The sequence below is a fragment of the Mus pahari genome, chromosome 1 (genome assembly GCF_900095145.1).
Source record: "Mus pahari chromosome 1, PAHARI_EIJ_v1.1, whole genome shotgun sequence".
NCBI lineage: Eukaryota > Metazoa > Chordata > Mammalia > Rodentia > Muridae > Mus > Mus pahari.
Window position 1 is genome coordinate 84,394,349 of NC_034590.1, and position 27,842 is coordinate 84,422,190.

Here is a 27,842-nt window from a genome sequence, read left to right on the forward strand (position 1 = left end):
AACATTTCTTACTGTGAGGACTTTACAGTAAAAAAGAATGACTTGAAGCAGTTACTATAGGCTAGAAAGAGATGAGACATCAGAGGAGGAGGATGGTGCTGATAAAAAGCACTCACTACTAATAACAAAAGGATTTAACTTCATTTGGAGTAGAATGTGCTTATGCCATTGCATTTAACCTATCATGGGCTTGTGGATCAGGAAGTAGGTAAGAGGGTTCTGATCTGTCATTTCTGGAAATAATAACCTCCAGCTTGAACTTGGATTTTCATAACCAGTAAACTCAATAAGATGTGCTTTTTAGATTTGAGGGGTTGAGCTGGTGTTATCACAGTTTGGAGGGGTATTTACTTCTCTCTTGTAGCACGATATTTTTAGAACTTAATAGTTTGAAATAGCATATACTCTATTGCACATTTCCTCAGTTAGGGTGGTTCTGTTTTGGAAAGATGCAGTCAAATGCTTATGTAGGACTGGAATCATTGGTGGGTTCACAGGGCTGGAGAGTTCACATTTGACCTCACATTCTGGTGACTCCTGGCAGTTGTCCAGAGACTGTCCCCTGGCTTATTTGATGTAGCCTATGGCATCCCATACAGAATGACCTAGAATTGGGACAAATATGAGAAAGCACATGAAAAAAATAGTGTTCTAAAAAAAATCAGGACTGGAATACAGACATAGAGATCGATTACAACTAAATAATAAGCAGATAATCTATTGAGTTAAAATGGGCAACATATATAAGCAAAACTAGAAAAACTAATGAGCTGTCAATAAATACACAGGATACTAATCAAGAGTGAGAATTTAGAGTTTGATGGGATACTATTGCAGGATCATAGGGATAGCTAAAATTAAAACAAAACAGAAGCCCACAAACATGAAGCACTGGAAGGATGTATGAAATAGAAAGGCCACTTCTGCTGGGAATGTGAAACAGGACAGTCATCAGAAATCAGTTTAGTTGTTATGACCAGTGAGCATGGAACTCACAAGTATTCACTCCGGAGAAACAGTGTTACCTGTTCTACCTCAGTGTTTATAAGACAATCACTCAAAATAACCAAGACCTGAATCAAATCAAGAGTCAGTCCAACACGCTGTGACAATGGAATACCACTTAACCTCTCTCACTGAAATCTTCAAAATTTAATGCATAACAAATCCCCCAAATATCCATATATTGATTTTATAACCAAACATATAAATAAATCTTATGCGCATTATGCTAATGAAGAAGTTAAAGGCAAGAGGGTATATGTACTTGTTTGTTTTTCTTTCTTTTGTATATCTTTCTGTCTGTCTGTATTTCTGTCCATCTGCCTGCTTGTCTATCAACCATCTATCTGCTATGCATCTGGTTTACCTAAAAATGAGTCCAAAGTGATAGAAATTGGGTCAGTGATTCCTTGGATAGTATTTCAGGAATGGTGGCTTCAGAGTGGTGTGAAGAGTATTCTGTAATAATGAGAACATTCTGTAGCTTTGTTATGATAATTTTATGAATTTATGCGCCATATATGTTTCATGAATGTCGACCTTGCAAATAAGAAATACATATTGTAAAATGTTAGAAATGTAAAAGATAAGTCACGAGAACAAAGTGGCCTCTGGAAACTTTATTGGTCTATTTTAGTTTTCTAAGATTATCTTTATAAAATAACATGCAAAACAATGAAATTAATCACTGTAGCTACATGAATAGATTATGTTTAGATAAACTACTCTAGATTTAAATTTTCTATCATAGGAAAAATACTTTAAATTTCTTTAAAATATGTATGGCAAATAATCTTATTACAAGCATTACATAAGGTCTTAATAAATTTCCCAAATAAAATATTGTAGAAACAACTTTATCAAAACACAGTGCCAAAACCTAGATTTGAAAGATTGATGTATAATTTTTAAACTATTTTAAATCATAAAATGTTCTACCTAATAACTCTTAAACTGGAAATCAAAACAAAATAGCCAATACTAATGGTCCTCCCTGAAAACATACAAGTGAGCAGCATTACCCAGAGCAGGCTACAGTTCAAATATAAGTGTATTTATGTATATATACATGCATGTACAACATACACGTGAGCAGCATTACCCTGAGCAGGTTGCAGTTCAAATATAAGTATATATATATGCATGTACAACAAGGAGTGGTAAAAGAGGCCATGAATTTGAATGCGCATAGCTGAGTAATGAGAGGGTTCAGAGAGATGAAATTGAAGTGAGGAAAGTTGTAATTGTATGATAAGCTGAAACCAGAAAAGCCAAGTTAGTACCTCTCAATATATACTCTATTATTAAAAATGAATTCAGGGGTAAAAAGCTATAAATATTTTATAATTAATTAATTAATTAATTAATTAATTATCAAGGACCTACTATGTTCTAGGAACCTTTATAAAGTTAAGGAAAATAGCTATAAATATATATGACTTCCCTTTTCAGTTATATGTTAGTAGAAGAACACAGAAAAATACATATATTTATTTTAGAAAGTGAAATGTTCTGTAAGGAAAAATAAATCTTAATATAGTAGCTAGCACATGAACAGAGGTGGCAAGTTATTTTGTGTATGTTGAAGGCGTCTCTGGAAAGTTGGGGGTTGGGCAGTCTTGAAGGAAGAGAGAATATCTGGTGTCAGTCCTGTCACACTTAGCCAGTCATTCAAATGGAGTTAGCCTGCTACAGGCAGAAGGGGTGGAATACATATTTCTAGGAAGTCCCCAAGGAAGGGGAAGTGGATCAGGCATTGGCAAGTAGAAAGATGGAGGGAATGGCTTGGTCAGATTGTGTGCTATCTACAAGGCCACTGTGGGTAGAAGGAGGGAGTTTTAGAAGGCTTTGCATAGAGGATGTACAAGCACTGACTTATCACTGAAAAGGTTTGCTCCAATGTAATGGACTCCCTGTATCCATCTGCTCATGCTGTTGTAAAGAATACCACAGGCTTAGTGACTTAAGCAATAGACTCCCATCTGAAGGCTAGAAGTCCAAAACTACAGAATCCATGCAATGTTCTCTGTGTATAAGGAGAGTGACAGAAAGCATTCCCCTTCTTAAAAGGATAGCAGTCCCATCAAATTGGGACCCTACTCTTGTTACCCCACTTTAGCTTAATTAGATTCAAAAAGGCTACCTTCAAATGTAGTCACTTTGTTGGGTTAAGGTATCCACAGACACAGAACTTGAGAAAGACACAGTTTAATCTCCCAAATCTTATGAAGTACTTTTCTGTTGTCATAATAACACGAGAATGAGATCATGGTCAGTAGATTATGAATGTCTCTTTTTCCTGCTTGTGGGTTTGTGGGTAGTTGCTGGAGGTGAACTCAAGTAGGTCTGGCTGGGGTTGAATCCAGGCTGAAGGTTAGGATTGGCTCCATATCTCATTTTGAATACTATGGCAAAGAATAATTTTGTGAAGCATGAGACTGGGTGTGTTCTTTTCGCGACAACAAAGAAAACTCAAGAGCACAAAACTCAACTACACAAACACATTTCAGACTCCCATTTATCTTTAGACTACAATATTCTTTTAGCTAAGACAGGTCATACGGTCAGGCCTAGACTCTTTGAAGGACAGAGGAGGCAACTTCACCTATCCCTGAGGCCATGGCAGGATGAGAGTTCATAATAATTCTATAGCATGGCGAAGTGTTGGGAGCATGTATCCATTTAGCCACAGCATGGACACTGCACCCCTGACTGTTTATTGGCATTAGAAGACCCTTCTTTCCTGGGATGATCCAAGTAGCATGCAAAGAGTAAACAGTGATGCTGCATCCACACTGAAAGCAATGGTTCCTGTAGTGTGATATCACCTGCTGTGCCACTAATATCTATTGATTCTTAGGTTTCTGAGCCACTGAGCCTGATGCTGTTTGAGGGTTCAAGTCAATTATTCATTCACTCTATGGACTTCTGAGCCATCTTGAAAGTATCCATTGGATTCTGGTGTGAATTCAGTGTAAGTATGAAGTAACCCTAGGCACAAGACTAGAATGTTTTTGTTTTCCTTCCTTTTAACTTATTTACCTAATCATAGGTATCATACCTAGTGTGTTCCTTGATCATAATTACTCAAATGAATAAGAAGGATGGAGTAGGATTTTGTACAAACTTAAGTAGTATACAACGACTTTAGGAAGAAAAACAGAATTACCAACAAACTTATGGTCACTGAAGATTCTAGTCAATTGAAGAATTCATTATCCAAGAGATAACTGAGGATATCTTGGGCAATTAAGATTGAGGAAAACCAGACAGAAGAAAGCTGAGACTTGACCACAAGCATAAACAGCAAGATTTAACTACATCACTCACTCACTAGTTCAATAGCTATTCGCTGAGTGCTGCCTTGCTCCGGACACACTAGTCTGTATCTTGCATAAGAGCAATTAGTAAGATGGACATATCACTAGTGATATGGACCTTGTTATGTTGAAGGGCACAAACAATAAACAAAGTAAGAAAAACTATGGCATGGTAAAAGATAAAGTGGTAAGGAGAACACCAATAAAACAGATGTGCTAAGAGGTATAGGGTGCAGTTTAAGAAAGATGACCCAAGTAACATTTGAGTGAAGTTAAGAAGGGGGTCACTGGGTAAGTGTTCTGCACAGAGTGACACTAGCCAGTGTGTACTAACAGTGGTGAATGCTGCGATATAGGAGTCGAGAAATACTCAAGCCAGTGTGCGGGAGGGTAAGAGATGCAGCTAGGCAGATGGTAGGGCTGGGTGTGGGGAGAGAAGTTTGAACTTTTATGTTACTGCAATGTCTCAAGTGTTTTTCTCTGGAGAAATGAGTCATTGAAGCATTTTAAACATGGGAGAGACTGTTGTTTACATTGCTTACAGTATTAGCTAGGGTACTATGTTGAATAGACTGGAGGAAGGAAGGAACATAATTCTATATGTGCCTAAGAGAATAGTCAGTGATAGAAGAGGCTGAGTTTTCTATGTGTCTAACTCTGATTACCTGCCTTGTTTATCAGTGAGACTGTCTACCTACTCACTTTGGGTTCCAGTTAGTGCCTTGTCCATGGTGGGTCCCAGCAGACACCAGGGATATTGTTATTGGCAAACTCCTACATGAAACGAAGCATCAGAAACAATGACATTCCAGCTTCCTATGGGTAGCAAGTCTGATTCTGCAGTATGTGTCACTTCAGCCTCCCATAAGTAGAATGTAAACACTGTGCAGCAGGAATTTTTGTCCGGTCTGTTTATTGCTCAAAATTCCCAGTGCCTATAATTGTGGCCACATAAACAGCAGTCAGTAAGCAAATGCTTGTTAAATGTGCAAATCTCTCTCTTAGGACCTTGAGTAAGATTCTTTTATGTAGCTGGGCGTGGTGGCGCACGCCTTTAATCCCAGCACTCGGGAGGCAGAGGCAGGTGGATTTCTGAGTTCGAGGCCAGCCTGGTCTACAGAGTGAGTTCCAGGACAGCCAGGGCTACACAGAGAAACCCTGTCTCGAAAAAACCAAAAAAAAAAAAAAAAAAAAGATTCTTTTATGTGTCTTGCATAAAAAAGTGGGCCTGGGTGACACTGATGACCATTCTAGATTGGCTAGCCTTTGATTTCTATTTAAACAAGTTATCATTTCTAAAGGTCTTTGTAGGCCAAGAGGTACAAAGAAGGGATTTTATGGGAAGAAAAGGCAAGGGTGAGTAAGGGCAAACCTCAGAAATGAGGAATCACAGGTTCCCTCTGTGGTTGGCAACTGGGTCACTCTATAGAAATAAATGTACATTGTCTTCTTTGACATACACAGCATTTTAATAAATGGACGAGGTTAACCAGAGACTCAGCTTCTAAGACAGCAAGAATCACCTAAGCACAATGCCTTTGCTTCAGCAAAGTGCTCACAGACCCCCAATAGCTCTCTTGTGAAACACAGTATAAGAAACAGCAAAAACTCCACTTGAGGATATCGAAAATACATTTGTTTTTAATTTTGATTACATTCACAAGTGACAATATTAAGAGTTCTTCAAGCATATGGTTCCATTGAGTCACAACATTACCATGTGTCCCCAGAAGACCAAGAGGCAGTGTTTCATATCCCCTTGAGGTTTAGCAGAGTCATCAGTATCAACAGGATGGTTTATGGGGACCAGATTTGCTACCAGATAAGCCAGAACCATGCTGTCATGTTTATTGAATACAGAGTCACATACAACACGATGCACAATAGGCAACTTATTCTGCACTTAGCTTTAGCTCCTGTCAAAGGGAGAAGGGTTTTTCAATACCAAGAAGGATGCAAATATATGTGTCTTCCATCAGCCTTTCTTATACATAACTTTAATTATACATGAATAGAATTAGAGTTTATCTTTATTGTGTAACCTAGGAGGAAAAAAAAAAGAACAAAATTTAGGTATTGTCAAGCTCTTGACATTATTCCATTTAGTTTTCTGTTACTATTAGGAGATAGGTTCTGTTGATGTCCCTAGTTTATAGAGGGGAAAAATTGAGACCCAGTGAGAGTTAAGTGACCATCCAATGGTTATAAACCCAGTAGAGAACCAATTCAGCCCTTAAACCTATGGCTTCTCTTACATTGTAGTGTGTACTAATAGGATAATGCCATTGGCTTTCAAACCCATATGGAAGAATATTCACAATTACAGAGATGAATATATGGGTTCTGTGTCTCCTGGCCCTGGAGCACAGCCTCATAGGAGAGAGCAGAAAGTCGGGGTAGGCAGGCAGGGAGAAGGGCAGGTTAGGGGGAGGGTTTTAAAAACCTATTAAGATGGGATCTGATCCATGGGCCCAGTGACCTTCAGAGTATGGCTTACATCTCTGAGATATGTGGACATCCATTTTCCTACCAGCTGTACAAGGAAGTCACCTTCATTCTGGGACTATTATCCGTTCAGGCCTGAAGGTCCCTGCGGCGGCGGCCGAAGGCTTCAGAGCCCACATTGGTGGGCACAAAGTTGTCCTTCACCACACCTCCTGATCTGCTCAGCAGGCCTGCCAGCCGATGGGTCACACAGGTGGCAGTGTTGCAGGATCTCTTCTGAGCAATGACACTGATGTTCAGGGTGGGGCAGTGGGAGGGTGATGGGGAGAGAGGGGGGGGAGGGAGGGAGGGAAGGAGATATATATATATATATATATATATATATATATATATATAGAGAGAGAGAGAGAGAGAGAGAGAGAGAGAATGACTGACTGTCATTGAGGCTGGGGAGGTGTCTGCCTCATGGGACTATGATGGGAATATTGCTGCTCTCAGAAGCACCAATTAGCTTTTAGTGTTTCTCCCAAACACGGTTATCAGAACAGACAATCACAAGGCCATTAGGGGAAATGCTGTGATCACATCCCTTAGACATCCCCAGAGGTATTCAAAAACCCAAATGGGGTTTGGGTTTACTGGCCACGGAACACAGGGCTGAAACCGTCAACCATGCCCATATAAATACAAATAAGCAAGGCTTTATAAGTCTCGAGTAAACTTTGATGCCACCTCCAAGCCCATTCACAAGGACTCTTGTCCCAGTCAGACACAAGTGGCCCTCCTTAGTAAAATGAAAGCACCCCAGGTCTTACCTGAAGGAAGACAGAGTTTGGAGCATCCAGTCCCAGCAGTGTTTACCTGTTCCTTGGTGCCTCTCTTCTTACTGCTTGTGCTGAGTCATGGTCATCGCTCACCAAATTACGACTGCTTAACCTTAGGGCTAAAAACTACTTCTAACTATAGGTCTTGAACTCCATGAATTCTGAGATGTGGGCTAGATCAATGACCACTGTGGTTCAAATCTTTTTAGAAAAATGGTTTTATTTCCCAAACAACCAACATTTCCAGATGCAAGACTAGAAGCTCTACTAGGAAGCCAGATGACTGCCCTTGCTCTCTGCCATCTTCCTGGGTGATTCTCTCTTAGCCTCTGGGCCCTTTCTCCTCAGCCACTGGGGATTTCAGATACTATCCTTTGCCTCAGGAAAGCAACCAGTAATAGCCTGGAAAGCAACCAGAGAGGAACTACATGCATCAAGTTATAGGAAGAAAGCAAGAAGGAAACTAGAAAGCAGAGGAGGAGCTTAGTTGCCAAAATGGGAGTGGTGGTTTGTCTCCAAGTCCTTGGACACATCCCTTTTCTTGCCAGGTGCTCCAACCCCAATTGAAGTTTGCGGGAAGGTGTGAAACTTGTTGAGGTCTTGTGTGTACGTGCCCAGCATGCAGGTGCTCAGATTCCCACACCGCTTAGATCTGGGGCTGTCCAAGCTGCAGGGAAAAGACATGCGAGGCAGTGCCATGCACCAGTGCTGACCCGCGGGGTAGTCAGCAGGTTAAACCAGTCACAGGGTTAGAAGCTGGAATGGGGCTGGTAGGAGGTTCGTTCACACATACACTATCAGGAAGGCTTGGGGTGTGGTGGGCCAGGAGAATGTGGGCAAGGGCAGAAGAAAAGGGTGGCTTTTTCTGGCTTTCCATGTGCTCTTTAATCTTTCATGCTTGGCAGGGTGTTTCTCAGGGTGGATGTAGGCTAACATGCTTTTCCTTGAGTAATGCAGGAGCCAGGCCAGGGTTGGTCTGTTTCTAAGCTGGGGGCACACAGGCAGGCAAGGATAGGGATGGGCTGCTCTCCTTAGCCCTGTGACCACAATGACATCTCTGCAGACTTTAGGCTTTACCAGTCTTAACTCATACTATTGCAGGAACTCTCCCCAGTGTTAGCAGACTAATTTCTACAGTTATTCCAAGCCTTCTCTTAAGTGCTTTCAGAAATAAAAATTTTAAGTGTGACTTAACTACAGTCTCACCGGATGACTTCTGTCTTCTTTCAGCCTGAGAATAGCTGAGCCCCGTGTCCTGCTAGACAGCAGCCGGGTGGCCAGTGTGTTCTCTCCTACCTTCTGGATTCCGCCTTCCTGTGGATGTGCTAGGCAGGGTAAGGGGCCTTACCTAGAGCCCTCCGCCTCCTGCTCCTCCTCCTGCTCCAGTTCCCTGGCTTTCATCTGCATATAGTCCTGCACCAGTGCAGCCAGCAGGCGAACTTCTTCCTCACTGAGAGTGGCCATGCCTGGGCTGCTTTCCAAGACTGACCTGTGGAGAGAAAGCAAGTCGAGCACCATCTCTGATTCCCTGCCTGTCGCTTACACTAGAGGCTTGAATCAGTGTCCTCTTCAGTTTAGGAATTTTGCAAGTTAAATGATAAGTGCAGCCAGATGGAATGACAAAATAATTAGTGTTGAATCTGAATTGGGGCCTCATTTTAATAAATACAGTTTGTAAAGTAGATGAGAAATAGATTAACAGATTATAAATTAGAGTCAGTAATATTTATTGGCAAGTTAGCAGATTAGGATAAAATTCATGTCTCATAAGGAATGAATTGAACAAAAAGGTTTAACTCTTGATACTAAATGTAGGGGGGAAGTGATGAAAGCATTTTGTTAGTTGAAGGGCTACTTGAAATTTATGTACATCCTGTCTTTGTTTGAAAATCGTATATTTCCATCTTTATATCAAAAAAGCTTATAGTGAACTTACATGTGTGTCTATGTACATGTATATATTTTTCCACCAGAGAGTTGGTTTTTAAACATTCGGTGCTCTGTAGTTAACAGATAGGAAGTTGGCCAGTCCCAGGACATTAGGACTCCTGTCTTTACACGTACCTCAAAGGCACTGCCTGGAGGCTGCATGCCTGGTACAGGAGCAAGATGCTGACAACCAGGAAAGGGGAGAACTTCAGGAAGCCCATGATGCCTCCCTGCAAGAGAAGAATGGCTATTTGTTTATTTGTTTATTTGTACCAGTTCAAGGTTCTATAAGCCCATGGACTTGGCTTTCTGTGTACTTCTGCCTGTGACTCCCCGACATTTTGGCTTCATACTGATAACTACATTTCTCATCATCTTTGTTTCCTCATTGACAGAGAAGACTGTACAGTCTAGTGGGCATGTAGCCTATATGGTTTGGAAAGAATCTTAGCTCTAGGGATGGAGGAGGGTGGTGGTGGTGGTGGTGGTGGTGGTGGGTAAACTGTTGATCAGTCTCAAGGATTCTATGAATCCCAGGTGTCTCCTATCTCTGCATCTGTCTCCACAGGGGAGTGTAGAGTTGTCTTTTTTTTTTTTTTTTTTTTTTTTTTTTGTGAGGCTTTTGCAGACACCTAAGAATGTGAGAAAGAAAGTCTGTGAAGAGGGAATCTTTCTGCCTTGAAATCTGAGAAACTGACGGCTACACTGCTCAGCTGCTCCACCCTCTGGCAACTCAGTTGCCTACAAGAACCGATCTAAAGTTCAGGTCGAAAACACTTCTCTGTTAATCCCAGGGTCCCAAATCGGGACTTGCAACTGCGGCAGCTGACTCTTGTTCGCTACACCATTGGCCCTTGGCTCGGACTCTGGACCAATTTCTCAGGAAACGGGAATACTGAAAGCACCATCTAAGAAGAGATACGCCCGACTGCGTGCGTGATTCCTAGGAGCTCAGCGTTCCAAGACTGGCGGGTCAGGTGTACAGAGAGAGAAAGGTGAGACTGGAGCCTGCGCTCCAGCGAAACTGAAGGAAGGCTCTGCGGACCAGTTCTGTAGGAATCTATCTGGATCGGGATCTAACACAGCCACGGCTAGGACTAACGACTAACGGAGACTGGGATTGTCGGGAAAGACAAACTAAGGACTAACAGCGAAAGCGGGAGAGAGGAGAGGAAGAGGAAGAGAAAAGTAGAACGACACACCTGAGCAGGAATTTTAGGGTTCACCTGGTGAGCGGTGCCTTGGAGCTGAGGCTGCGGGGATCCTGATGGAGCCAGGCGGTGCTTGAGAAGCGGTGACTCTTGATCCGGGCAGTGGCTCCTGTGCCTCCCAGCGCCTGCAGCTGCTCTTATTCCCGCCGCGGTGAGTTGGGAGGGGTCCCCGGGCGCCAGGCAGCCAATAGACGGAAGGGCCCCGTGCCCCAGACAGATTGCGTCACCTTGGTGCTTCCAGAACTCAGAGCATCTAGCAAGATGACACCACTTGAATTTAAATTGAGGTCATTGGTGGAAGTGGGGGAGATGGTAGGGATCAGTGAGAGCCACCCTTAAAATTAGCGGGAATTTGGAGGGCTTTTTGACGTCAAGATAAATTTCATCTCTTCGTTCCTTCTTTGAATATCCCCGACTCCAATCTCTGGATCTTGGAGAGTAGAGTCCAGCATCTCAAGCACTCCTTGCTGCATGTCTGATTCTAATCGTACCCCCACCCCCACTCAAGTCCGTGCCTAATCTAGAAGGGTTTAGTGCACCTGAGGGATGAATTCTTGATCTACAAGGCTAGCTCTGGCAGCGCGGCACACGGGTTTAGGCGGATAGTCAGAGGTGTTGGTGCTGCACACCAGGACTCAGTTAGACCTGAGGCTTGTGGCAGCTGCCTCATTTCGGGTTATGTGACCACAGGTTTTAAAAAAAAAAAAATCCTCAAAAATCTGATCCCCCCCAAAAAAACCCCAAATCTGCATGAAACCTCAACATATTAAACTTTTCAGTGAGTATCATAGTCCCCTTTTGAAGGGCCTGCTAATAGACAGAAACCTTGGTGTTTCCTGGGCTATAAAATGTCTCGTTCTCCAGTGTGAATCATCTGTATTCAGCTTGGCATTCTTAATGTGCTGGATAACTCACTCACATGCGTGAGAAGGAGTTGTATTTAGCTGGGTCCTGCTTAGGGTAGGGGGTCCTACGGGGTAGTGGGGAGAGTACAAAGAAGAGCCAGACACCTCCAAAGTCTCCATTGTAGATCTCTCCCTCCTGCCTGGCTATCTATCACTTCTCATTAGCCTGCCTGCCTGCCAAGGATTTGCACAGCTGTCCCTTTGCTTCCTGCTACTGTTTGCCAAGATGTTCCAGTTGTATTTGATCCGGGGGTGGAGTGGGAGGCCCTCTTACCCCACCCTTAGATCCCTGAGCTGAAGAGCTAAAGAGCAGGCAGGCTTGACAATGCTGCGAAGATGCTGCCCATACTAAACCTCACACTTGCTCCCAGTCACACTTATCCTGGCACAGACACTCTCCTCTCTTTCCAAAGAGGTATCCTCTCCAGAAAGCACAGCCGCTCAGCAGTCTCTGTGGCCCACAGAAGCATCCTTAGGGGCTCTCAAATTGTCTGAAACCTGCTTTCACATTCCTCCTGCAGTCCATGCCACATTCCTGCGGGATGTTTGCTCTTGGATCTCCATCTCACAGCGGATTAGTTTGACTTGATCCCTCTCACAACCACTCCCCTGATTTGGACACTCATTTTGTCTGAGCAGTGAGCTCCAGGAGCACCGACAAGGGTGGAGGTCCTAACTGGGGCATTTGCTGTCTGGGGACAAAGAAGCTTCATGTTTCTGCAGTTGGTGAGGTCTGAGTGTGTGGTGCTACATGCAGCAGCCAGTCCAGACCTAGCCAGTGTGGTGAACACATTGGAGAATCTGGGGACCACGAGGAGTGGGGATCCAAGCAAGCTTCATATTTCCCTAAACAGAGCAGAAATTAGCTTCCAAGAAGACTTGAATGGCATGAGCCATGGAACTCGAGGTGTCGATCCTACCAACATCCCAGATATGTGTCCCCCAAAGCAGAGTGACAGAACACTTAACTTCTAGGATGCCATCAATGACTTTCCAGCTTAACTTCTGGAGCAGCTCAGAAGTTTTAAGGTATAAAAATGTGAGGAAAGGAGTGCCAGGAATCCCTCTCCACAGGGCCTGCTCTCGGAGCAGCAACAAGACCCATCCAGGGCTGGGAGAATGGACTTGGCCAGGCAGTGACAGGTTGGAAACCAGAGCTGGAAGAATTCTATTGCCACTGGGTTTAGGATTCCCAGGCACAGTGATCCCTGGAACCTGGAGGCAGACACCCAGAAGTGGCCTTCCTGGGCTTCCAGCAGTTTAGTTCTGAGACCTGGACTAAATTTTCGTGAGCAATTATGAGACGAGTTGGAGACAAGTTGGCGAGGGCTGAGATGACAGTGGCGAGCAGCGTTTGGGTCATTGCCACTTGGGACTGATGCACAAAATCTGCTTTTTGTGTGTGCTCAGGTGCCAAGTGCACCTGGGGAATTCGTTTCTTCTTTCAACTCCAAAGATGTCTAATATATGGGATCCTGAAATCATTTTTTAAACAAATGGTTTCCTATAAGCATCTCCTAAGGGAAGAACTCCTGGCTTTAACCCGTGCAGTGCTGAGCACTGGTTTTCTGGCAGTGTCACTGGGTGGGTTTGAGCTCTGCTCCTAGGCTGTGGAGTGTTCCTTCAGACCTCTGAGCCAACCCTGATTCCACACCATGAAACCTGTAGCTGCAGGCCATCACATCCAGAGGGCACTGCTGTCATCTGCCGCAGTCGAATAGTTGAAAGGCTTGGAAGAGTGGGTCTCTAGAAAGTGAAATGCAGGTTTCTCCTTGATTTTTGTAGGAAATGCCTAGAAGCAGGGTTCAGGGGTTGGAGAGGGTATAGTTCCTTTCTTTGACAACTACTACCTTACCCTGCATCCCAGTAGGCTATCAGCCAATGTCAAACAAACGCATATCAACTTTCAAATTCAGTGCTCAGTGCCTCCAAATCCCTCTCAAACTGCAGGGCTCAGTTCAACCACCTCCTGCCACCCTTCCAAATTTAGGAGCATAAAGTCTTCTGCCTCGGTTTTCCCATTTCCTTGATGTTTCCAAAACCAGGACAAGGAAGTAAGAGTCTTGCTGGTTCGAAATTAAAAACTGTCCTGCTCCCAGCAACCTGCGTTTACAGAGAGTTGGAGGGGCTAGACCTCTGCCTGGGCAGACCTTTGAGATTCTTTTCCCCCTTGCTTTCTGGAAAGCTGCAAGGAAAGTGCTGATGTCAAAATAGCAGCTTGACCAGGTAGCTCTTTTATGATCGGTCATTTTAAAACTTTAAAATGCAGAACTCACCTAATTCTGAAACACTCTAGCTTGGGCAAGGACTGCTTTACAACATTCCAGTAAACACAAGCTGTAACATTTATCCTCCTTCATTTAAGTCAGATTCCTGCATGTTCTGATTTTGAAATAAAATCATAAACCACATCTTATAGAAAAATCTTATAACAATTTGCATATGATCCAAAGGTTTACGTGCACTACAGTAAAAGCTTAACCGAGCCATTCAGCAGTGAGTAAACAGATGCTGAGTAGAGAGAATACAAAGACTGAGAGCTCCGAGCCCACATTAAAGTTATTGCTCCTGTGCCATCTGAATGCAATACAGACTCAGCAACAAAATCACAGCCACCCCAGTGTAGCAGCCATCACAGCAGAATCATGTCAAACAAACTGGGGGATTTCTGCAGAAGTTTGGTTGTACTGGTTTAAAATAGCAGAAACCAAAGCTTTGGTCACTGAACTCACTAAAAGCAGAACTGATTTTCAATGTTTCCTAATCTTTACAAGCACATTAAAGCAGAAGCAAGATGGAATGCCTGGCAAAGCAACAGAAATAGCCATGAAGCAGCCAGTGTCTACAAATGGATGAATGGATAAGAAAAGTATAGTTCTACCATATACATTATATAACATACACATGCATTTTATATATACCACACATACAAATAGCACATATATTATATAGACCACTTGGTTTTCTATTCTCTCTCAGTTATAGCAATACTGCATTGTCCAGAGGAAGAAAGAATAAGAGAAATGAAGCAAATGCTAAAAGATGAGTACTACATCACCTCACTTACAGGTATACTCTATAAAATCGTTGAACTCAAGTAACAGAGCAGAGAATTGGATACTGGGAGGAGGGGTGAACGTAAAGGGTTCAAAGAACTTTGAGGTGTAAAGTGGATAAGTTCTGAAGACCCAGCCATACAGAATAGTGACTACAGATAATAACAATAAATAAGCTTGAAATTTGCTAAGAGATTAGACCTTGGATGTTCTCAGTATAAACACACGCGCGCGCATGCACACACACACGCGCACACACACACACACACACACACACACACACACACACACACGGGTACACACACAGGTACACACACATGTGCAGAAATAGTTGTGAGGGGTAGACTTGTTAATTAGCTCATTTGGTAATCATTTTATAATGTGTATGTATATAAAAGCCTCATTTTGTATATCTTTTAAAATAAAACACTTATGGAAACATAAAAACTTTTGGAGGAAAAAAGAGAAGTGAACCATGTTCTTATGTGGAGGTCTTCAGAGCAGATGGATTTGTGTAAATATTAGAGAGGATGCCATTGTTTTGTTAAAAACCTAAATATAAGTTATAAACTCATAAAGCATGTTGCATGTGTGGTCAGCAAGAATGTAATATAAAATACATTGAAGTAGAAATAAAAGACAAACTGTTACAAATATTCAAACTCGAGCCAGTGGGATGGGCCATGGGTAAGAGTGATCACTGTGCCATCCTGATGACTTAATTTTAGTTCCTAGAACTGTGGTAAAGGGAAGAATTATTTTTGAAAATTGTCCTTTAGATTCTATGTGTGCAGTAGAACAGTGCACATCTACACTCACTCACTAATAACAGATAAAATAAAAATATTAAAACTACATTCAATTCCATCTGTGTGCCACCAAGTATACTATCTTTCATACTCTCAGAAGCTTTTTCAAGATGACTGTTATTGTCTGTAGGCAAAGGAATAGCCAGAGTGTTTGGATTGAATTAATTACATTCCCTAGGCTTCTTCTGAGTACCTCAAATGCTAGAGCATAGCTTATTAGTTTGCTACATCAGTCAGGAGGTCTGGGCCCTTGGATCTAGGGACAGACTTGAAAGGAGATGCAGTTATGTCTCCCTTCCTCGGGGCTAATGTGATTTGTGGTGAGAGGCTCAATGACCAGGCATAAATCATGTATAGTTCCTGGACCAACATTTAGGAGATTGACAGTTTTACAGCAAGAAAGTAAATATTGATGCTACCACTTACGATAAATAAGTTGCTGAAGAATAAGACCCAAGTTAGATTCATAACAATAATCACAGAATAAATTTAAATACTTCAAAGCTCACTTAACTTCTCATGTTTAGCATGACATGTTACTTCACCTTGGGAATTCTGGATGATTTTGTGGAGTGACTGATTTGGCCAGTGGAAGTCATGTGTTTGTTGGGGGCAAAGTTAGTAGAAAGTGCTAGAAGTTAGGGGACAGGGTACTTTATTCCTATTTCCACTAAAAGGGAGCTGATGGAGCAAGTCCAGGTTCCACATTTGGTTTATGACCGTGTTGGATTGAGAGTCTCAAATTCCCGTCTGATTCTGACATTGTATAAATGAGCTAAGAACTTCATGCAATCTTCTTAGTACTTTCTTGGGTTTCTTCTGCTTGCCCCTTCTCAATGAAATTGTCTTGTGGAGGGAGCTAGAGTAGTGGCTCCGCAGTTAAGAGCACTGACTGTTCTTCCAGAGAACCTGGGTTCAATCCCAAGCACTTATATGGAGGCTCACAACTAATCTGTAACTTCAGTCCCATGGGGATCCAAACCCTGTTTTGGTCTCCATGGGAACAGCATATACATGATTCACAGACACACATGTAGATAAAACGCTCATATCCATAAAAAAATCAAAGTAAGACTAAGAATAAGAAATTGTTATGTGAAGGACAGCTGAAGAAGGCAATGCAAAAGAAGGAAATGGCCTCCTGAGGATGACATAACCAGGAAAGATGCTGTCTCCTCTCACCTGAAGAATAAGTGATTTTTCGAAGAGATGAGAGGAAAACAAAAGTATCTTGGTCTTTGTTTTCTTGGCACTAAAAGATATAATAGTGTTTCATGATAGAGCTACAGAAAGCATGCCAGCTGGACTGGCAGCATGGTTATCTGACTCATGAAAAACTATAGCTAACTCTCAGTCCTGTCTGGTGCCCTATCCTTCTGTAAGCTGTCAGATGTCATGCTTTACAGGATGACTTCCTGCTGTGTTCACCAAGAACCCAATGCACACTTGTGGATCCTGAGAACGGGCTCTTAAAAGGATTCCTTAGATGACTCCTCAGTGGGGAGGAATGCAGAGTTAACTTTCAGTCTTTCAACAAATACATAATGAATAATTTGGTTAGGAGATAAATCAATTGAGGTGCATAAGGAAATAAATTAGAGGATAGATATAATACCTGAAATTCATTTTGGAAGGACTGTAAAATGCAATTATGTGGTATGCATGATTAGAAATGCTCCATGTGATTTATTAGTAAAAACAATGAAATAAGTAAATACTTTTAATCAAATATATGAGGGGTTAGATGAGTTGAGAGTATGTTTTGTTACCAAAGGAACAAAGAGAAAACTACAAGCAGATAACTAGGATTTAGTGGCAGTGAATCTTACCACATCCCTCCAGTGAGGCTCCTTTGTGTTCATTCACTATGGGAAGAAAAGCCAGGTGCAGTTGAAGCAAACAAACAGTCCTTGGTCTTAAGGATGGAGGACAGAAATCTTGTTTTATAAAATCAACAACAAGGGTCCATCCCAAGCCAGCCCGTTAGTGTCTTGCTGCTATACCATGAACAAATAAATCAAAACCCATTCAGACTGCCTAGCTTACTTTGATAGATCCTATCCTTTAACAGAAAGGACTCTGAGTTAGGAACAATTGAGGTCATTCTCCTGGAAGCTAATTGAGTCCAAGTCTGAGGAAAAAGAGGAAATAAACTAGAGCATATTAAAAATGTGTAGTATCTTAGGGAGACAAGCCCACACACATAAATAACAAAAAATTAGAGAATTATATACTTAGTGAATATGTATACTAGTTTTCTATTGCTGTTATAACAAACTACCATAGCTATTATAGCTTAAAGCATTATAAATGTGCTATTTTATACTTCTTTAGAAGTCCACCTACCAGAGGTCTCACTAGACTGAAATGTTTGAGGGACTGTGCTCTCTATAGAGGTCTAGGGAGAATCCATTTCCAATTTCTAGTGGTCATCCACAATCTAGCTTATAACCTGCTTCCTCCATCATGCAAACCAGAGCTGGGTGCTTTTCATATCATATTGCCATGGCTTCCTCCTCTTCTGCTTCTCTTTTCTGTTAGTCAGAAATCTTGTGATTATATCTAGGCCTAACTCCTGAATAAACCTGTATGATCTTTCCATTACATAGTCTTCCTTACAGATTCAAAGTACCCCATTTCACCTATTTTGCTCAGGAATCATGATGTGATGGAGAGGCCATTGTTGTACCTGACATGGTTAAGTACATTTTGGGTTGATTAACAAGGACTGTGTCTGGTAGAGGCTTAAAGAACAGATGCTTGGGATGGAGCACTTGATGAGGACTCCTAGAAAAGGTGGAAGTAGAGCTAGCAAATGACCAAGTAGAGGAGGAAATAGCAGCCTCTGAAGAACCATTGCATCCACTGGGGAGTGGGTCAAGGTGTGAAGAAACAACTTCTATCAGATGCTGTCCTCTTTGTCTCTTCTGAGAAGGTGACCCTGCTCAATGCATGCTGTATGATTGCCTTCACTCAGTCTCTGGGTAGACAATGTCTAGAGATGATGAGCTGTGTAGGGTTTGTTCATTCATTAACTTCCAACTTCTTATGTGTCCTTTTGCTGTGGAATGCTGTCCTGTGGGCATGATGTGGTCTTTACCATCTTGAAACTAGATTAGCTGTTGTTGATAGCTGTACAAGATTGGCCCACTTAACCGTCATTAGAGTGTTAGAAGCAAGAACACCAAGTCAGGTGAGCTTGAGGATAGATCCAGGGAGGAGAAGTAATGGCAGAGAGGAAGAATCGGATATTGTATCCATGAGGTTGTTATGGCCTCTCATTCTTGGAAAATGAAATGTTTAACCTGCTTTCCTATAGAGTGGAACTATCTGCTGCTGAGGGGCTACCCTTCCCAACCCCAAAGGCACCTTTGCTCTTCCTTCCAAACTTTCTTCCAAGGCCCAGAAGCTATTTTAAGGATGACTTCAGCTGCCAGGAAAGAGCTGAATAGAGTGGACAAGGGCCAGACTGGTCGCTCAGAGAGGTGGATGGACTCAGTGCTTGACGTCAAGGAATTACTCAGGAAGGGCTCCTCTAATATAATTAAAATCCTCCCTTGCCTCAGACTCACTGGGTTGAGATTGGTTCTTTTCTTTTTGGCTGGAGTTACTGTTCCATAGAGCACAAGAAATAGAAATAGGAACCTTCTCACTCTACCAGGAAGCTCATCAGAGAGATGGTGTTCTGATGAGCTTTGCCAGGGACCAATGAGGTACATATGGGGATTTCCTGAATAAACTGAGAATGGGGGTGCAAGAAGTATGGCTTTGTGATCACAGGCAACTGAGTTTGAGTCTTGGATCTACCATTCACTTACTGCCCTTAAGCAGACAATAATTTCCCTAAGCAGTATTTTCTCAGCATGTGAGAGGAGGTTTTACAAAGTACCTAGCAGGACCAGAGATGTTTCATGTTAAACCCATGGACACATTGCTTGTCATGGGACAGCCACTTCAGAAGGCATGCTATTATTAGTGTAACAAAAGCTTATTCTTTCCAGTGCCAAATTATACCAGTGTAATGCAGTGGATAAGGAAATTCATTGCATACTCTTAGTCTTCTGGAGAAGACAATCTATAAAGTCTTTAATTCTCAAAATAAAATTAATTGCCAGGGCCACAACAGAATAGGTCCACCTCTCCCAACCCTCTGAGATACATGCCAGGCCATCCTGCAGCCTCACTGCCCAGAAGGATTAATGATCATATATATTAAAGAGCTGGCACAGTGCCTGGTAGAGCACTGAGAGTGGTGTTTGTGATCATCATTGTAATGAAAATGCTCCCCTTCCACGTGCCAAGCTCTATCACCTTACAGTGTGCAGAAAGTATTAATTGAACTCTTTTGTACCTTCTTTTAGAAATGTGTGCAGTGTGTGTGTGTGTGTGTGTGTGTGTGTACCTTCCTGTGTGTGCCATGTGCACATATAGAGGTCAAAGGACAACAGTCAGGAGCCTGTTCTTGTGTTCCACCTTTTTGAAGCAATTTCTTTTGATTCTGTTTCTGAGCCTGCACTCCAGGCTAAGATGCCTCCACTGATTTTCCTGTCTCTTGCTTATCTTATCTGAGGGGCTGGGGTTACAGATGCACGCTACCATATCCAGCTGTTTTATGTGGGCTCCAGGGATCAAACTCAGGTCATCAGTACTTTTATTTTTTGTTGAGCTGTATTTCTGGACCTTCCCTACATTTATTAAAAAATAAACCAGATATAGTCTCCATTGATTGTTACAATTCATTGTCATCATCAAAAGAACTTTGTTTAGTGTTTTGGGCATAATTAATATAACACACTCTTAGGGGAGGTAAGATATGGAGGACCAATAGTACCACACACTGTGCTACCACTCAGTCTTTCTTTTTGAGGTTTGCACCTATGCAATTCTGTTAATAATCCAACTTATTTCTTCCTACCTGGTTGCCAACTATCATTTCTTGATATTGTCATTATAATTAGCAACAGCTCATCCACTTCCATTTTTATGTTATGCAATGAAATCAACAACAACAACAACAGCAACACACACACACACACACACACACACACACACACTAGGTAGAATGGTGTGGGGACAAAGATCTTATAGGCATCGCACAGGACCCTGTAAACGCTAGTCAAGAACTATAAAAATTGCACCTGCTTAGCCAATCTACTCAAGAGGACAGAAACAAAGCCTACCAGAATGACACACAGAGCAAATGCCAACTGAGTGTGTATCTCTCATAGTGATCAGGAACATCATGATCTTTGATAGTACTAGCTTTGACTACTTATGCTCAGGACAACAAACAGAACAAGCAAACAGGCTGGAGCTGTGTGTGACTGAAGAGCTTAGAGACACTGAGTGCAAATGTGACAACAGCTGTAATGTCATAATGGATTCTAGTAACACATGCCAGTTATCTGCAGTTGTAGTTTACTTGGCCTTCAGTTCTCAGTTATATCTTATTTAAGCGCTGTCACCATCCCAGTGACACCTGATGAATGAATGGGTGTCTTTGGAATTTCTTCCAGCAGGCACAGTACTGGTGATAAGAAAGTACACAGTATGGGTGGGTTTGTTGACCCAAACTCCAGTCTTATAACTTGTGTGTCTCTGGTTAACAGGTCCAAGGACACAAGTAGAAATTGTGTTTTTCATTCCAGGAACATTGATAGTTGCTCTTCAGTGTTCAGATACTGTATCTATTTCTATAATGCTAAGTTACTCTTTGACCCCAAAGACTCTGGATGATGGTCTTTTAGAGCTGGTACCAATTATCCTAGGCACAAATTTAAGCATATGTTTGATCAATGCTAGACTTTTTTTTTTTTTCAGCAAGTACCATTCAGAGAAAACCCCAGGTAGGAAAGGATGTGGTAAAAGCTGCCTGCCTGCAGTCCCTCTTCCCCTCCTGTCTCTTGTGAGAAAGCTAGGAATGATTTGAGCCTCCCTTCTCTGTCTCAGAAGTTCCATTTTAAGCTGGCCACACGACTGCTAGAACCCATTATCTTTTTTCTGTAGGAAGACAGAGATGATAGCTTCCTGCTTACCACCAAGCAGTGTAAGGACAAAGAGTTTATCCCTACTCCTGCTATGAGTCAAGCCTGTCAGTCCTCTGGCTTTTGTGTTCTCTTCTCTGCAGTCCTGCTAGGTGTGGAGTAAAGCTAGATCATTCGTAGTCATTTGAACAATTATAGACTATCTTAAGAAAAATGTTCTACCATGTTGGCCTTTAGAAAGTATCACATGTGACTAAATAGTGTGAGGACTTTTGCACCCATATTTTTATTTTATTAAAGGTAGGGGAAGGAGATACAGAAGAACAAAGAGAGGGCAGAGGGGGAATTACATGATGTTGATTAGATTCACATGACGGTTGGTTGGTTGGGAGACAGAGGTGCTGACTTCCTTGCCTTATTTCATGGGGATCGTCAGCACAGTGGCTGGTAAGTGCTTCTGGAAGTAGCAGTCATCAAGAAAGTATCTTTTAGGGCTGGTGAGATGGCTCAGCGGGTAAGAGCACCCGACTGCTCTTCCAAAGGTCCTGAGTTCAAATCCCAGCAACCACATGGTGGCTCACAACCACCCGTAACAAGATCTGATGTCCCCTTCTGGAGTGTCTGAAGACAGCTACACTATACTCACATAAATAAATAAATAAATAAATAAATAAATAAATCTTTAAAAAAAAAAGAAAAAGAAAGAAAGTATCTTTTAGCCAAGTGTGAACCATGCCCCCTTTTTTTCTCCCAGTTTTAGAGTTCTGTTCCTGATGAGGAATTCCCTTCCCAATTGTTACTTCATCTTTTCTCCCAGGTAAACATGCTGATTTATATGTGCTGTTCATGGACCACTGGGTACTTGGTGCTGCTGAAGGGCTTCAATTTGACTCAAAAGACATGTCTCCTCCTGCCTTCGGTCTCAGCTAGGTAGCTAACTGGTCTCCAGTCTTAAGAAGCAGAGGGACAGTCTTGTTTTATTTTGCCAGCTGCTGCAAGAGGATTAGGAAGACCCTGGGTACAGTGACACCATTTCACCAAATAGCCAAGTGCTTTGACTATGCCATGCTGAATGCAGCTCACTGGTAGAGTGGTTGGCTAGCTGTGTAAGCCTCAGGTTTGATTTCCAGTACCACAGTGGGTGAGAGGAAAGACGGGTAGGAGGAAAGGAGGAGGAAGAAGTGTGGAGGGGAGAAAGAAAGACGAGAACTAAGAATGAAAGGAAGAGAGGAGGTTCAGTCGGATCCCGGCAGCAGCTGCGGCGGCTCAGGGCTTCAGTAGCTCTTTCTGTCTCCCTTTCATTTCCAGAAACATGGCCTCTGGTGTGGCTGTCTCTGATGGTGTCATCAAGGTGTTCAATGACATGAAAGTTCGCAAGTCTTCAACACCAGAAGAAGTGAAGAAACGCAAGAAGGCAGTGCTCTTTTGCCTGAATGAAGAAAAGAAGAACATCATCCTGGAGGAGGGCAAGGAGATCCTGGTAGGAGATGTGGGGCAGACTGTAGACAACCCCTATACCACTTTTGTCAAGATGCTGCCAGACAAGGACTGCCGCTATGTGCTCTATGATGCGACCTACGAGACCAAGGAGAGCAAGGAGGAGGACCTGGTGTTCATCTTCTGGGCCCCCAAGAATGCACCCCTTAAGAGCAAAGTAATCTATGCCAGCTCCAAGGATGCCATCATGAAGAAGCTGACAGGAATCAAGCATGAATTACAAGCTAACTGCTATGAGGAGGTCAAGGACCGCTGCACCCTGGCAGAAAAACTAGGTGTCATTTCCCTAGAGGGCAAGCCTTTGTGAGCCACCTCCATCTTAGCAGCCCCAGACCTGCTCTTGGGTGTTGCAGGCTGCCCCTTTCCTACCAGTCTGGAGGAGCTGGGGGGTCACAGCAGAGGGAGGGCTATCCCTTCACCCCAGTTGCCAAACATCCCTCCCACCCCTGGACCGTCCTTCTCCCTCCATCCCTGACCGTTCTGGCTGTCCCAAACTGCTTTTTATCTTCTGATTCCTCTCGGGTTGAAGCAGACCAAGTCCTGTCCTAGGCACCCAGTTTGGGGGGAGCCTGTATTTTTTTAACGACACCCTACTCCTTATCCCTCTCCATCCCATGCTGCCAACTTCTAACCACAATAGTGACTCTGTGCTTGTCTGTTTAGTTCTGTGTGTAAATGAAATGTGAAAATGACCCTCCCTGTGCTAGCTGGCTGCCCTCCCCTTTTCCTTGATCTTGGCCACTCATGGAAGCAGGACCAGTAAGGGACCTTCAATTTAAAAACAACAACAACAACAAAAAAAAACCCAATAAAATAGCTAATTAACAACAACAAAGAGAGAGAGAGAGAGAGAGAGAGAGAGAGAGAGAGAGAGAGAGAGAGAAGAGAAGAGAAGAGAAGAGAAGAGAAGAGAAGAGAAGAGAAGAGAAGAGAAGAGAAGAGAAGAGAAGGGACTTAGGGACTTAGGGACTTAGGGACTTGAATTGGAAATCATGGAGATTAAAGGCATGGTTGTTCCCAACCTGCCACAGACAGAGATTATACCAAAAGAATGAATCTGAAGTGATGGAATGTCATCTACCAGGGGTTGAAATTCTTCTGTCTGTTCACAATGGGTTGGGCACCAGGTCTGTAATACACTGATCTTCTATCAGTTCCACCTTTTTCCTAGACATGCCTCATTATAATGAATGTCCAGGAGAGGACTGAGATCTTATTTAGTCTCTCATGTCTTGATGCTCAGAAAATACCACATATTCTTGTAATGATCTCATTTTATGATCGAGGCAATTAGGTTTCCAGTGTGAGGTCCTCTGCTTATTCTATTCTGCGGAAACAACACAGTGCAGTGAGCATCCAAGGCCCAATCTATGGCTGACGGTACCTAAAAAGTGGTAGAGAGTATATAGCTACCCAAGGTTGCCTCTCAGGATGAGTCCCGCCCCAGAGAGGCTGTTCCCAAGGGCTGGGGACAGCAAGCTCTTCTCTCTGTAACCCTCACATTCTGCATGCAGAAGTGGTTAGCCCTGGGCAGGGCTTCACATTTCCCCAGGTACCAGTTCCACCTGCTGTGAATAGCCAATCCTCCACTTCCTTCTCCCCTAAACAGCTCGACACAATAAAAGCCAGAAAAAACATTATTGATCCCTTTCTGTCATTCAAAGTCCAAATGTGATGAAGAAAATTCAGGGAGCTCTTTGCTGCAAATCGAGAGACCATGATAAATGGCTACAGGGACACTCTGCTCTCTGGAAGACTTTTAGTTATTATTGAGACACACCCCCCCCTCCACACTGTCCCCCTAGGAGCATTAGGGTGGAATGGCATCTCATCAGTTCTGACAGCCAGCCAGCCAGAGGCAGCAGCATCAGGGGGAGTTCTGAGCTCTTCTCTACTAATGCAGCCAGGGGAAGCATGCCAAAGAAGGAACACTCTTTAATTTAAGCAAGCTGAGGATATTTACTGAATGGAAATCAATCCTTTGGAATTAAAATACAAAAACAGAAGCAAAACACTTGACCAAGGTTCTCTCTTGGATAATAAACTTCTGATGAGGAATTCCAGCAAGAATGGTGGTCCTAGGATTGATTGCCTTTGTTGATCCTGTCAATATTCTTGGTACCTCCTTCACCTCTTTCAACCTTCACCAATTTCAGCCCTAGCTCCATTCTCATGGGAGCTATCCCCTTTCACCTTGATTTGGCACTTTAACAATTCATGACCAAAAAGCCTTATTTTGGACTATGAGACCACATGACAAGCTGTGGAGGGATCCCTGTCTAGCACTGTTCTATAGACATCTAGTCTCTAAGCCTCCATAGTCAAGTGTTGCCAAACCATTGCTAAGCATGCACCAGTAGTTAGTGAATGGAAATAATCTGAATGTGGTGGATATTTGCAAATATGGCTGAGGATAATCGAAACAGTGGCCTAGAAAACTAAGGGGAACCTGTTAAGTCCTTGATGGCAGTGGTAGATCTAGAACTATTGAAAGATAGGAACAAACCAATTTTGTGACCCCGAGTGCTGCCTAATGCCCCACTGGGGCTGTTAGTGCCACTTCTTTACCAGAAGAACGATCTATTCATACCTTCTACTACATGCCCAGTGATACACATGTGGGCAATCGGCTTAAACCCATTGAAGGTATTCTTATCAGACGAAGGACAGGAAAGACTGACTTCCCTAGAGGCAGGAAAATGAGTGAAGATAGCCTCATAAGAACTGAAACCACAGCTGAGCAAGCTCTTTATCCTACATGGATTAGTATGTACCCCCTGCCTGACTTGTGAAAGCAATATGGCCCTTATGAGAGGTCTGTGAAATGCTGGATGGGTTTGTATGCATAGTGCTAACCAGTGTTTGCTACGTACAGTTTCTAGGCTGAGGAGTAGCTCAATCAGAGGTGCTTTCCTGGGTCTGATCCCCAGCACCTGCCCCTCCCACCACCACCACCACCATTAAATTAAGTAGTTTCTTGCCTTGGTCCTTCAGAGGTAATCAGCCTGCTTCAGTGTATAGTTAAACAATTCCTGCTCAGTCCTGGAGTGATTTTACATAAGCCAAAGTCACAGGAAACCCTTGACTCCTCAGGTCATTTTCTTCAAGAAACTCTGACATATACTTTGAAAAGTTCTGAAACAGTTGGTGGAAAAAGTCTGTACCTATGTGGCTAATGCCAAAGCCACTAGTCTCTTGATCATTGAATGTTAAACACCAGTTACAGCAATTGTTATATAGTCAGTACCAATCTGGGGAGTTCTTGCCTTTATTTTCCCCATTGTTGCTTTTCAACTGAAACAGTTAAGGTTTTAGACTTAAGTTTTCTTGTCATTAGCTGTATATATCATATGCCTCAAAACCGAATATATCACAGTAAATGTCATTTCATCAATCTTTATTTCAGCAGAAGAAATTTATTCATGCAGTCAATAGAGATTTATTGAGCGTCACAGTGACAGACGCTTCTGCAGATCCTGAGCAGGCAGGCGGGATGGTTCAGCAGTTCTGGTCACAGCTATCTGCGGCTATCTCTACTGAAGTCTTCCCCCACCCCTCCTTTCCTTGATGCCTTTTCTAGACAAATTCATGAATCAAAAACTTTTGCTTGCCTAAGCCCTAAAACAAACATAGATCAATATCTCTGTCATAAGAAAGGGGACTTCTTTGTTCTGATATGCCATTTAGGTGCCAGAGGGGTGGCTCAACAGTTAAGAGCACTGGCTGCTCTTCCAGAGGACCCAGGTTCAATTCCCAACTCACATGGCAGCTCACAGCTGTTTGTAACTCCTGTTTCAGGGAATCCAACACACTTACACAGACATATATGCAGTCAAAGCACCAATATATATAAAATAAAAATAAATAAATTATTTAAAAAGAATATAACATCTAATTTTCTGTCTATTAAAGAAAAATACTGAGAGACCCATATAGAAGAGATTAAGAGGCATTTCTCAAACTTATTACTCACTAGTAAGCTATTATTTATAGACAATAAATTTAAAAAATTCAACTTTCATCTGTTTTCTTCCCTAATATCTTCCCGTTGAAAGGAACACTATGCTATATTTATGGTACAGCTGTTTGCTCCTTGAAACCAACAAATGTCATAGATGACTAGATTATTTAAATATGGTCATACATCTTTATGTTTTTGGTAATTTATAATTTCTATGATTTTTAAAGTATTTTTAAAATGTTGAGATTATAATTATATAATTTTCCCTTCCCTTTCCTTCCACCGAATACGTCCATGTACACTGCCCCTCCTCCAAACTCTTTCAAATTCATGGTCTGCTTATCTTTAATTGCTGTTACACACACACACACACACACACACACACACACACACACACACACTATAACCTGCTCAATCTATATAATGTTACTTGTATGTACATTTGGTGTTGGTTGAACTAGGGGGCTCTTCCCTGAGGAAGACTTTTTCTGCTGTCAGCATTCCTTAGTTGTCTGCGTTTTTTGTTTAAGGTTGAGGCTTTGTGAGCATTTCCCTTCCAGGTTAGCATACGTATTGGGGTTGCCTTTGTTTAGGTCATGTTAAGGTTGCTAGGTTAGTAAGACTTCATACATGCTGCTTCTGACAGTTCTAGGAGACAAAATCTCACAGAAAACTTCCTGCTTCTCCTGCCTTTAAAACCCTTTCGCCTCTTCTTCCACAGCGATCGCTGTGCTGTAGATGTATCAGTTGGAATTCGGCTCTACAACTCTGCATTTCAATTGGTTGTAGTTTTCTGTAAGAGTCTCCAATTGTTGCAAAGAGAAGTTTCCTTGATGAAGGATGAGAACTTCATTTATCTGTGGGTAAAAGGACAAATATTTAGAAAATAGGAATATAAT

General features: G+C 42.4%; 1 protein-coding gene and 1 pseudogene across 2 annotated transcripts; one reads left to right on the forward strand and one right to left on the reverse strand.

Moving 5' to 3' along the window:
* Positions 1-5,936: 5,936 nt before the first annotated feature.
* LOC110330605 (calcitonin gene-related peptide 1) lies at positions 5,937-10,886 on the reverse strand. Of its 2 annotated transcripts, none has more exons than XM_021210846.1 (5): positions 10,747-10,886; positions 9,656-9,750; positions 8,940-9,080; positions 6,873-7,056; positions 5,937-6,364 (listed from the first exon to the last, which is right to left on the reverse strand). In XM_021210846.1, exons 2-4 carry the CDS (start codon positions 9,739-9,741, stop codon positions 6,897-6,899), a joined length of 387 nt encoding a protein of 128 aa, XP_021066505.1. In that variant the 5' UTR covers positions 9,742-9,750; positions 10,747-10,886; the 3' UTR covers positions 5,937-6,364; positions 6,873-6,896. The 2 variants fall into 2 exon arrangements, with proteins under 2 accessions (XP_021066505.1, XP_021066514.1); XM_021210855.1 differs by having other exon boundaries at positions 10,723-10,886.
* Positions 10,887-22,724: 11,838 nt separating this feature from the next.
* Positions 22,725-23,289, forward strand: LOC110334134 (annotated as a pseudogene).
* Positions 23,290-27,842: the final 4,553 nt, after the last annotated feature.